The sequence below is a fragment of the Cotesia glomerata genome, linkage group LG9, assembly GCF_020080835.1.
Source record: "Cotesia glomerata isolate CgM1 linkage group LG9, MPM_Cglom_v2.3, whole genome shotgun sequence".
Classification (NCBI taxonomy): domain Eukaryota; kingdom Metazoa; phylum Arthropoda; class Insecta; order Hymenoptera; family Braconidae; genus Cotesia; species Cotesia glomerata.
This window is the reverse complement of record NC_058166.1, coordinates 9,447,503-9,460,588: the sequence shown is the minus strand read 5'-3', so window position 1 is coordinate 9,460,588 and position 13,086 is coordinate 9,447,503. Positions and strand designations below refer to the sequence as shown.

At 27.7% G+C, this 13,086-nt stretch overlaps 2 protein-coding genes across 2 annotated transcripts in view; one reads left to right on the top strand and one right to left on the bottom strand.

The window, feature by feature from the left end:
- The window catches only part of LOC123271833 (N-alpha-acetyltransferase 15, NatA auxiliary subunit), a 32,146-nt gene that overhangs the window by 1,069 nt on the left and 17,991 nt on the right, over positions 1 to 13,086 (bottom strand). The window contains exons 7-8 of the mRNA XM_044738313.1: positions 617 to 810; positions 202 to 310 (exon numbers count right to left, since the gene is read on the bottom strand). Coding sequence (XP_044594248.1) covers positions 202 to 310; positions 617 to 810 — 303 coding nt within the window. The remainder of the gene's footprint in view (positions 1 to 201; positions 311 to 616; positions 811 to 13,086) is intronic.
- On the top strand, positions 3,160 to 4,810 carry LOC123271926. The gene is made up of 3 exons (XM_044738485.1): positions 3,160 to 3,465; positions 3,559 to 3,755; positions 3,830 to 4,810. The coding sequence occupies exons 1-3, from the start codon at positions 3,296 to 3,298 to the stop codon at positions 3,862 to 3,864; spliced, it is 402 nt and encodes a 133-aa protein (XP_044594420.1). The 5' UTR covers positions 3,160 to 3,295; the 3' UTR covers positions 3,865 to 4,810.

Sequence of the window (13,086 nt, the reverse complement as noted above, 5' to 3'; positions counted from 1 at the left end):
TATTCTGTAATTATTCATTAATTTTGTTGTGCATTGCGTTTATCTAATTAATTTGATTCTTTTCCACTAAAATCATGACAATTAAAATTTTTTTAATCAACAATTTTAATCTAATAAGATTCAGAAATAAATTTTGACAATTAATAATAATATCGGCTATGAGACTTCTTTAGTATCAAATAAATAAGAAATAAAATAAACCTTTGCGTATGTAGATCTCAAATGCCATCAAATGAGTCTCAATACGATCAGCAGCTAAGTTTTGCAATGGTTGTAAGAACTTGATGGCTTGTTCAAGTGGATCTTCAACCTGTAAGTAATTATTTGATTGAGTATTTTCAAATAATTTAATCTAATTTTAAATAAGGTAAAAGACCTCATTAGTGGCACCTTTAACCCCTATTAGTGGCACTTTTTCTTTCAATGAAAAAATGTTCTACTTGAAATAAAAATTAAAAATTTTTTTGATCTAAAGGTCTTAAAGATTAGAAATAATATAATCATTATTTAAATTAGTGATTTCATTAATTGAATAAGTACTAAAATCAAAGAAAGTGTCAGTAATGGGGTCCCCGCCACTAATGGGGTCTTTTACCCTAATTAAATAAATACATACTCGTTCAAGTTTCTCAGGAATTAATTCATCTAAAGTCGGTTGTTCAAAATCAGCATCAGCTTGCTGCCGAGACTTATTATGCTGTTCTCGTTTTTCTTGAGCTTGAGCAGCTTGTTGTCGTTCAAGTTCGGCCTTTCTGCGCTGCTTCCGTTGTTTATTCCTCAGCTTCTTGAGCTCCGAAGGCGCCAAATTTTCTACAAAAAAAAAAAAAGGAAAACCGTAATAAGTAATTATTCAAATTGAAGGCATAACATTTTCTAAATCCATAAAAAAAATATCAACACTTTCTAATTATATAATAAATTTTTAAAATAACTTATTATTATAATTATAATTTAATAATAAAAGTGGACATCATAGAACATAGAACAGCCGACATGGCTCATGAATTTGCGAGGTTTGTATTTCAACCGTAAATAAAATTATATTTATATGTGCTATTTTTGCTATTATAATTATCCTATCTATTTATTTAATATGTACAAATTTTTTATTCTACATATTTAGTATACATAAATAATTGTTAATTTATAGTTGATGTAATCGACAAACTACAATTGTATTACATCAATAAATATTACTAAACAAACTAAACTACATACATATACGATAGATAGATAGGCATAATAAAAATTCCTCTTTCGTAGAATAAAAAAATTTTTTAATTAATACTCTATTTCTTTAGTTTTATTACATCAATATCCTCATAAGTATTAACAAATTGCTATTTTACTATATTATACTTTGATTTTTATGTTGAGACAAATATCTTGATCAATTTCTTATTTCTTTTACCAATTTATCTTTAAATTACTTTCCAGGTAATAATTATAACTTAATTAACTCCAATTTATGGTACTAACTTCTCTTTCAATTAATTTTTTTAAATTTACTTTAATCTTTGTCTAGTGGGTGTGGATTTTACTTTTTATACCAATTAATTACTTTATTATAAAGAGTGTATAGTTTTAGAAAAATTTCAACATTTACCGGTTGGGATTTTTTAAATGCTGAATAAAATTTTTCATTGGCCATTTTCAATTAAATTTTTTTTAAAGAATTAACTGACCTCAAATATTGAGCTAATAAATTATTCATTTTATGACTTTGTGTACAGTTATTATTTACACATTTACGCGTTTTATCGATGCGATACTTGCACGCGTTTTCTAACTATAAAAATTAATAGTTGAAAATATGAAATTAATGTTTATTAGTTTTCTAACTTCAAATAGTGGATTTAAGATAAAAAATACATAGTTAAATTTCTTAATAATTTTTACATTTATAAAGAAAGAAAATTATTTAAAGATTAGAGAGTTTTAAAAAACTTTCAATAACCGCTTAATTAAAAAAATTGTTAGTGAAAAGCAAAATAGTTTATAAATTTAAAGTATTTTTGTTTAATAATCGCCATGAATTGAATAAACAGTTGTGTACATTTTTGGCACAGCAAGGAATCAAACTTAAACAGTAGGACCGGGTTCGAGCCCTGACTATGGCAATTTTATTTTACCAGTACAGAATTTTTCTTTTTTTTTTAATGAGTGAATTAATGCCGTAGGGAAATTTAACCAGAGAAGGTAATTATTAATAATAAATTAGTAAAAATGATATTGAATATTTTCTGGTGAAAAAATGAATAAAGATATTCATCTAATTGAATAAATTAAAATGAAAATAGTGATTATATTAAAAAGCTTGTTGAGTTTAAGGCAACACGTGATAAAAGAATGTATTAATGTGTTAAATGTATATATTTATAGAGCAATGTAAGGTATTCACGTGTCTTTATTATTATATTGAATTTAGCGATAGTATTATTATGTGAGGTATGTGTATATCACGAGTATGGTGAAGGGTGTGTATAAAACGTGCACCACGTGAGGCCACGGTTAGGCGTGGCGTTCGCTTTCTGCCTTCTAGTATAAAATAAAATAAAATAAATAAATAGAAAGAAAAATAATAAATTTAAAAATAAAATAAAGATTTAGTTAAACAATGGTGTATATCTATAGCTAGCAACCGTTATACTTATTAGACTATCGTCATCGTCATCGTCGTAGTCTGAGCCGACGTCGTCGTCGAGTTGGAAAGGCATTTTAAAATGTACCATTACATTGTTATGTTACCTCTACGTACTGTTTATAGAATGAGTAGAATGTACAACGCCCCAATTGATTGTGTAAACTCTTTTCGTACTTTTATATATATATGATTTTATAGATATATATTTATAAATACATAGATGTATATATGTATCGGTGTATAATATGTATTTATAGATGTATGGCTATGAAAAAAAATAAGAACCACTTAAATTGTATCCGAATTTTTAAACGTGTCAAGGCCGCGTAATTGTTTTGCTCATTGTAAATATAAATTACAAAATATGAGTCAATTGGGTTTTTGAAAAAAAAAAAAATTATTGATTTTTTTTTATGTATTTTAAAACTTTATTATTAATAATATTGATATTTAATGCAAAAAACTTCAAAAAAAAATTTTTTCAATTAATTATAAGCAATTAAAAATTGATGAAATTTAAATAAAAATCACGTGACTATAAACGCGCCATGATTGGTCACCATAGTTGTGACGTCATAATGTTATAGCTGTTTAATAACAGTACAGCGTTTACGGCTATTCCACGTGACTAGACAATAATATTGAAAATTTATGGCTAAAATACGAGTTGTTAGTTGGTTCCGATTAGCTATGTGTGATAAAGGATTTATTAAGGCAAAGTCTGATAATATTCCTGATGTTGATATATTTATGATCACTGATTTTTTAAAAAATGACGTTCGGTTTAATTCTGTTGAAGTTCGAGGTGCCAATGCATCAAGGTAAGTCTGTTAAAAAATAATATAATAAATGAAAATATTTAAGTATTTATTCTTCATTATATTAAATATAATTATTTATTTCATAAATTGTAGAGCATCGCGTGAGAGTTACGGCGACAAAGCTATAGGTTATGTTCAACTAAGTCGTAAAAATAATATTTGCATTGTAAAAGGACGGGTATGTCCAGAACACCGAGTTCGGAGTAAAGCTTATTCAGTTACTTTAACTATTAATGAAAAGTCAAGAAAAATTCAGGATGTTCAATACCATGACTGTGCAGCTTCAGCAGGTAATTTATAGTCCTATTAAATTTAAGTTTTTTGATGTTGTAAGCAATAATAATCTTTTATATTGTGTCTACAGGTGGTTGCAAACATGCATTAGCATTACTTATGTGAACCTATCGTAGAAGTGAAGATCCGATACCAACAGAAGTCGCTTGCTATTGGAAAAAATCTCGATTATCAGGCATTGGTACAGTTATAAAATATATTGAAACAGAAAAACTGACAAAAAAAAACATCTACTACTCCTGTTGAAAATTTTTCGGATAATAGTACATTTTTACAAGAAGTTGTTGAATTTGCCAAAAATCAACAAATAAATTCTCAAATTAGGCAATTAAATTTTGATTTAAAATCCAAAAAAGCTTACAATTTATCGTTACATCGACTAATTTTAGATTTTAATCAAAATACTGATTTGCGAGTAGAGAAATTTTTGGAATTCGCTAAAACTGAAATGGCAGAAGCTGTGTGTGAAGAAGCTGAACAGCTAACCAAACAACAAAGTGAATGTGCAATTTGGCATGAACTTCGTTATGGACGCATTACTGCATCAAAATTTTATGAAGCTGCTCATTGTAAAACTAATAATGGTTCGCTAGTTCAACAAATCATTGGTGCAAGTAAAGTTCATGAGACAAGTGCTATGACATGAGGAAAAGAGTTAGAAAAAGATGTAATCGAAGATCTTGAGAAAGAATTAAGAGTACAAATAACGCGTCCGGGGATGTATCTTATACCTAGTCATCCGATTTTTGCAGCATCTCCTGATGTAATGACAAGCAATGCCATTGTTGAAGTGAAATGTACCACCAGTCATAAATCATTGGATATTTTTCTACCAAAAGGTAAAGTTAGCTTGAAGTGTAATGCACAAATGCAACTACAAATGTTATTGACTGGTAAAAAAGAAGGTATCTTTTGTGTTGCTGATCCACATTTTGAAGAAAATAAAACTATTTACATTAAAAAATTAAAATATGATTATGCACATACACAAGCTCTAATTAAAAATAGTCAAGTATTTTGGTCCAAAAATATATTTCCAAAATTATTAAAATCTGTACAAAGTTAATTAATGTTATTAATTATATTTTGATGTTTTTTTACAAGTACAATAAATAATAAATATATTAGTTTAAATAAAACAGACACCTAGTAATTTATTTTATAATACAAATATTCTTAAACTTAAGTAGAAATTACCCTGATAGCCAAGTTGGCCGCAACTTTCTGTCAATCTACTGCCGCAACTTGTCACCAACTTGGCGGCAACTCTTGGAAAGTAACTCGGTTGGTGTCAACTTGTTCACCAAGTTGTCGGCCAAAGTTGCTCTGAAACTTTTTCACACCAAGTTGACGATAAGTTTCTCAAGAAATTTGGCGACATATTGCGGCAGTAGATTGGTCTCTTTTTTCTCAGAAACTTGTAGCCAACTTGGCGCCAACAGTTACAAATTCGGAAGTTGACCGCAAGTTGTCGCTAAGTTGGTGGCAACTATCTGACACCAACTTGGTTGGTCTGAAACTGTGGCTATCAGGGTATAGGCGCTTGTAAATTTACAAGTGCTGCAGCAATGGCAACAACATTATCTGTTAAAGGTAACATATTATGATTAACAACCGCATGAGGTTTTAGAAAATCAAACTCTCTTATTCTTCCGATAACGCGTTCTATATGAATACGTAGAGAAGCGATTTGTTTGCCTTGTAAGACGTCAGATTGTGATAATTTTACTCCAGAATTAACTGAAGATGGTAGAATTAATTCAATATTTTTATCGTCAAGAAGTTGAACAATGTGTTTGAATCCTCGATCGGCCATGACAGCACAAGCCTCGGGTAGCTCTTCCAATAATCCGCTTTCTTGGAATAATAGTTCATCTGAAATTCGACCTCCAAATCCTTTTGATATAAAGTTTATAAAGCCATCTGGTGTACAAGATATTAAATATTTTAAAGTATTACATTTTTTATACTCTGACCAAGTTAAAGATTGGTACTCTGGATCACTTGGTTTTTCAATTTGTATCTCAAATGCATCAATAATAGCAATCACATGATTATATGAAGTTCTAAATGGTATTGGTAGTATTTTTTTTATGTTACTAGACTTCGGCATATAAACGAGTTTTTTTAATAAATGTGCCAATACAGGAACTGTTTTATTAAAAATAATACTAGCATTGCTGACACTCATTCCAAACTGTTCACTTAATCTTTCCAAAGTATCTTGGCGTCGTATTTTCATCAAAGATAATTTTATATTGGTAATATCAATACTAGATATTACACTAATACGTTCTAGCATCACATCCCATTCTTGAGGAACACCAGTATACGCTTTTAAATTATCGTTAATTAAGTAATTTGTGACTTTCAAAATTTCAAATTTTTTCACAGGAGATTGAAGGCTGCTAGAATCCATAGTACTTGAGCCGGTGTTTTCGGAAGGTTCATAATTATCTTGTGAATTATTTGAATTTGTAAAACTACTAGATGACAAACTTTTCTGAGTATCTTCCAATAAATTTGGATGTAATTTTTGACGCAATGGTTTTATTGGAGATGTTGCAGTACTAATGCTACCAGTTTTAATTGATGAGCAGGATTCATCGATTCCGATTGATAAAATTTTACATTGAACTGATACGCTACGATACTTAGGACGACTATTTACTTGTATAGCAACAGTACGGTGGTTAATATTAGTTTGTGTTTCAACAGTGACCTTTTGGCCAGGTGTTACATTTGAAGGAGCAAAATCTACTCCAATATTTTCAACAGTATAGGCTGATACGGCATCAATATTTGGTTCTGAAAGATTACCAATTTCCATATTTTCTGAAGGTTCATTTAAAATTTCTTGAATAATTTGTTGTCTCCGTCGTTTTTCTGCAGCTGGTCTAAGAACCGTTGTAGTGCCTTGTCTTTTACGATTAGGTTGACAGTCCAACTTGTGTGGTACCACATCAATTTTAATCTTTGCTTTACCTCCTATCGTTGTATAATAAATATAATTTTCCATGTCATCTTTCAGCTGGAAAAAAAAAAAAAAACAGAAATCATAAGAATTATTTATATGTTATTATAACAACAGAAAAACCATCATAACATAAAATTGAAAAAATTTAATCTAATAGTTAAATACATAACCTCGAACGTTATAAAATTATAAATATATCAAATTTAATCCCAATCATTAGATAAAGATACATGAACTTATTATTTAAGCACTTTAAATTATTAATAAAAAATTTTTTTAATGCTATGATTTTAAAGGTTATGATTTGGAGTCCAGTTAAAAAAATTTATTCACTGAACTTTACTTAAATATATAATAATTATTTGATTTGTATACTTAGATAACTAATAATTAATAACAATGATATTAAGAAATACTTACATCGAAATGATCTTCACAACAAAAAAAATTCGATTTTGATTTGGGATTATCACGGTGCACTGCTTGAAACCATTTATTTCGACGTTTGTCATCTTGGGTCACATTTAAAAACATTTTGTCAGGAGTGGCTTTTGTAGTATTCGTACATAATGGTACAAAACAAGAACGATAACTTTTTAGGTTCGACATTTTTAATATAAATTTAAATATTTAACAATGACAACAAAATTAAATAGATCAAAACATTGTATTTATTATTTTTCTATCAACTGCAATGAGTGAAAAACTAACATTATGACGTCACACGCGCTCGGGTTTGTTCGGAAGTTGTCGGCGTGTCTTCGGTACTGGATTCAAAAATTAATTTTTATTTTGAAATAACTTTTGAATTATTGCCAAAAAAAAAAAATAGTTTTGTTATAAAACTTATATATGATCTTTCCATTTATCACAAAAAAAAATTTTTTTTCAAAAACCCAATTGTATCACGTGTTAATATTATAGAAATAAAAAAAAAATATGAATAAAAATAATAATTTTGATTTAGAGATTGTTATTATTTATTTTATTAATTGTTTCGGAATTAATCATAAGTTTTTTTGGGTAATTGGGATGAAAAGTTTTTAGATGATTAGTCATATATGATGATAATATGAATAATAAACATAAAAATAATAATTCCAAAAAATTCTTGATAATTACTGTTCAAAATTCAAGTGCAAAAATTTTGTAGAAAATTAAAAAAAAAATCTGAAATAATAATTAATATAATATTTAGACTTTTAAATATTATCATTTTTACCTTTTAAGAAAAAAATAAATCATTTAATTTCTAATGATTTTATTTATAATCCTGACTCCATCAATAATAATTTTAACTTTTTTTACGATAAAAATTATTTTTAAAAAAATATAAAAGATCAACAAAACCATAAGTGCAATTTTATCAAAATTTTTTTACAGTTATTCTTGGTAATTAATAAAGAGAATAAGAATCTATGATGCATAAATTTTGATAAATATTGTACTTAATATTATAAGTTTATTATTATTATTATTATTCTCACTAAAAGAAAAAAAATTAAATAATAATGATAATTAGAGAAAAATTTTATAAAAAATAAGTACTGATGCAAGAATTAAAAAATTGTGATGACAATAAATTTCTTGCACGAAATTATTTAATTTAAAACCCAAGTACTTATGTATGTAAAAAAGAAAAGTGAATTTTCGCTTGGTGAAACACAATAAACGTGCTTACAATTTAAAACTACATGTTTAATTATAAATAAAAAACACAGTAAGCATGTACTCTTATATTACACTTAATTCTGAGCATATAAACAGTAGTGCAGCTAAGAAAAAAAATGGATAAAACATATACATATATATATACTGCTCGAAGAAAGAGAAGAAACGAGGAAGACGAAATTTCATTTGAGTGAATTCATTTCAGCGTCACGCGGTATGATTATTACAGAGTATTGTCTGCTAGATATAAAATATTTATATCAAGAATTATCTAATTTATATTTTATATTTTATTTATGGGTTTATTTATTATGCATTATGTAATTTTTTTTTCTTTTTTATTTGTGTGTTTTAATGAGTTACGTAAATTTATTTTCATGTCAATTTTAGAATGTAAACCTATCGATTGTTTACAATTGTGATTATTACATTAAAAACTAAACTGTAAATTGTCGTTATATTAGTTTTTTAATACACTACTTTACTTTTATTTATGACTTGTAGTAATTAATTTTGAAATGTTTTCAGCCTTTGCAATCTATAACAAAAACGTTTCAAAAATTTTTCAAAGCCTCAATATTACTTTAAATACTTTACATTTTGAATTTGTTTTTTTTTTTTTTAATTTTTTAAATAAAATACTCTAAAGGAATAAAAATATTAATTTCCGTAAACTAAAAGTGAAATCATAATCTCTATTATTTACAATAAAAATATTAATAAAGACAACAAAGAAAATGTTTAAAAAAAAATAAAACAAGTAAGGCGCGACACTTTTACTATTTATGCATCACCTTCACTGTTTCTTAGTCATTAATTTTTTTTCTCACTACTTTCCTCAACAACGAGCTCAGTATAATATATATTTAAACATTATTTGTATTCTGTACAAGGTCATTGTACCTGTGGATTGTAAAAAATACCGTAACAATGTCGCGAGAATAACTAATGATGCCACGATCCACAATTTCTAATTTCACGCGACAAGAAAGCCAAGAAAGTGCGCAGAGAAAAATATTATTTTATCAGCACTTTTCAAAGTCTATCTTTACTTTATTTATTTATTACATTTTCGATATAAATCTAAATCTAATAAGTTATAACTGATAATTCATGCAGAAATTTAGCACAAACCAACCATCTAACGCTTAGCGACATACATTTTAAGTATTTATTTCTTTGCGGATGAAGGAAAAAAAGCATAAGAGTTATAGGAATGGTAATTTCTTCCTGTGCAAGTGAAATTTTAATGGTAATGATAACGTCCGGATTTTTAGAAATATCCATCTATATATTTATATATATGTTGTCTGGTTTTATTTCTTGAAAAGAAACTATATGATCTTGTGGAGAAAAAATAAAACGCTCTAGTTATCGCAAGAAAGTGTGTGCATCTAATTTGAATTTTTTTAGTTTTACATTTTTTATTAAAAATTTCATGGATACTTCTTGATATTAAAGCGTTAAGATGTGTTATTTGTTAATAGTTGTGGATTAACTCGTAAATAAGAGACGACGCGAGGGCAATAAACACCTTGTACTTAAACGCTCATTTTATTTTCTTCCTAAATTTACCGACAACACTATTATACCCTCAATTGTATGCAATAATTAATTTATCTTTATTCTAGATATTAATAAAACGAATTAATCAATTTTGGATTAATTATTTGTTAATATAAATTAATTTCCGTTGTGGAAAACTGACGTGAAAATATGTAATTTTCATATAAGAGCAAGATCACGTCAACTGGACCCCCTATTTTCCACTTGATCATGAAAATTAAGTTCATGTATTTTTTTTACAAGTACATACCAAGATAAAATGATCCCCCAAACGATTTTTAAAAATTTCAATTTTAACAATAATTTTTTTTACAATGAAAATTTTAGGTACTTTTTATTAAAAAATGGATTGTAAATCAACCGTCAAAGTTAAATTAATGGGACTTGAAGGATTGGTTTTTAAAATATTTATATTTTAATAAAATATTAATAACTAAATATTATTTGTTTATTATCATATTGTTAATTAACTTTTAAGTTAATAAATGAAAACTTCACTGACTTCTCGATGAAAAAATGAAGTTTTTTTTTATCGGTTACATGCGTTATTTATTAAAGTTTAAAATTTCAGAAAAAAATTTCACTGCTCGCGATTTGTTTAAACAATATAAATTTATTTATCACAGCGCGCCGAGCGCCAGGCGCTGTCAGAATACCGCACCGTCGAACGTCAGACTATGTTACAGCTTCGATTAATTATAATTAAAAATAACAATTAAAAATATAATTATCAAACAAATTTTATTATTATTATTATTATGATCAATATTATGACTAATAAAATAAGTAAATTCTCTATTATTAAAGAATAATGGAAAAAACGAACTAGTAATAAATATTAAATTTTGTAGACATTTGTTAACTTTATTTTTTTTTTTTTTTAAACTTGATTAATAAAACCTTTTTTACCTTCCGAAACATTATTATATTATTATTGTATTATTATTAATAATATAATAATATACTAATATATATTATTATATGATTACTAGCGGACCAGACAGACGTTTTCCTGTACACACGTCTTAAATTAAAAAATTTCAAGCTTATTTGAATGAACTGTTACAGTTTGGACCGTTTTGATGAAAATTATTACTAAAACGTTATTATAATGAAATATTTCAATTAGCACCTGATTGATTTTAACACAATTACACAAAATTTTCTTGAATTTCGATAATAATTTTTTTTCTCAAATGAGTATTCGATACTGTCTGTCAGATCCAATGTAAAACATTTCAAGATCAAAAACAAAAATAATATATATATATATATATATATATATATATTAGGGTGTGCCAAAATGTAACTTCCGAGGAGAACCTTTTAAAATTTGAATTTTAAGTTCCACTTTTAACAGCAGCTGTGTTTGGGCATTTCCTGTGGTATTTCGGAGTGAGAGGATTCATTTGATTATTTATAGGATTTTTAACAAGAGATTTAATTGGGCACTTCCGGCCAAATTTTGAATTTTCACCGGAAATGCCTAAACTAAGCTTCTGTTAAAAAATTCTATGAAAATCAAATACTTCGTCTCACCCCAAAATATCTCAGGGAATGCCCAAACACAGCCCCATTTGAAAGCGGAACTCAAAATTCCGATTTTAAAAGGTTCTCCACGGGAATTACATTTTGGCACACCCTAATATATATAATATATATAAATATATATATATATATATATATATATATATATATATATATATATCTATATATATATAAGCAACTTTTTTTTTCTTTGTTATCGATAAACTTGAAAACTACTGGACCGATCGGCATGAGACTATGACCATTCGACGCGGAATTAATTGTAGAAGGTTTTAGGCTATTCATTTTTTGAATTCCATCAACCCTTTACCATTTTTTTTTCAAATTTATGTGGATAGTCATTTGTTTCTGCTACGAAAACAAATGAACATCACTTATTCTTCATATTCGAGCGCACAAGGACCGGCAAAATGTCTAACTTCACTTCAATGCTTATAAACGCGTTTCCACACACCCTCCCACGCATTCACCCACGCACTCCCACACATCCACCCACGCATCCACCTAAGCACTCCCACGCATCTACCCACGCATCCACAAGGTTGTGACATGAATTATTAGACCGTTGTCTATAGCAACGGTTTTGTTAATTCATTTCTAGGTTATGTAAATATGGCATTCATTTATGCTACTATCTTTTGTTTAAAAATTATTCATCTTTCAAAGGTTATGTAAAGATGTCATTTATTTACGCTATCTTTTGTTTCAAAACAAAAAAGATTCTGTGTGTCATTTAATCGATTGTGTTTTTTTTAGTATTTATTGGTTATGATACGTTTAGTATTTGTTAGTTAGTTGAATGAAGAAGAGGGCCTCCAACTTATAAAAGTTAGTATAATTAATATATTCACGTTGATTATATATTTTATTTTAATAAAATATATTTGTTATTGGTGACTTCATGGATTTTTTAATTTATTAAAAATTTTTTATATGCATTCACAGAATCCCATCATGCCAAAAAAAAAGTTGCAACTAGGCCGATCTACAACTATTGCAAAAAGAATGAGGCTAATACGATTGCGAGGATCCGTTGATGAGACAATAGTAGAAAATAATCTCCATAATCAAGACAATATCGAAATCAATGGTATCAATCCTAACGATGCTAATCTATATATATATAGGGAAAGTGGGTTTCGTAGACCGTCAATCACGCAAAAACTACTGAACATATTGACATGGGACTAGGACCATTCGACGCGGAATGAATTGTAGATGGTTATGGGCTACTTATTTTTCGAATTCCATAAATCCTTCACCATTTTATTTCTATTTAACTTAGATAAACATTTTTCCCGCCCATAAAAACAAAAGACGAGCATTTTTCTTTAATTCATTTGTTTTTTTATCGGAAGGGTATTACGTTTTTTTGAGAATTTAGTTCTATCTACCATCGCGTGGGCGGATGCGTGGGCAGAAGCATGGGCGGATGCGTGGGTGGAAAATTTCACTAATTATTTCATTTAGGCATGAAGGGTATTACGTTTTTTTTTTTGAGAATTTAGTTCCATCTACCAACGCGTGGGTGGATGCGTGGGCGGATGCGTGAGTGTAATATATAT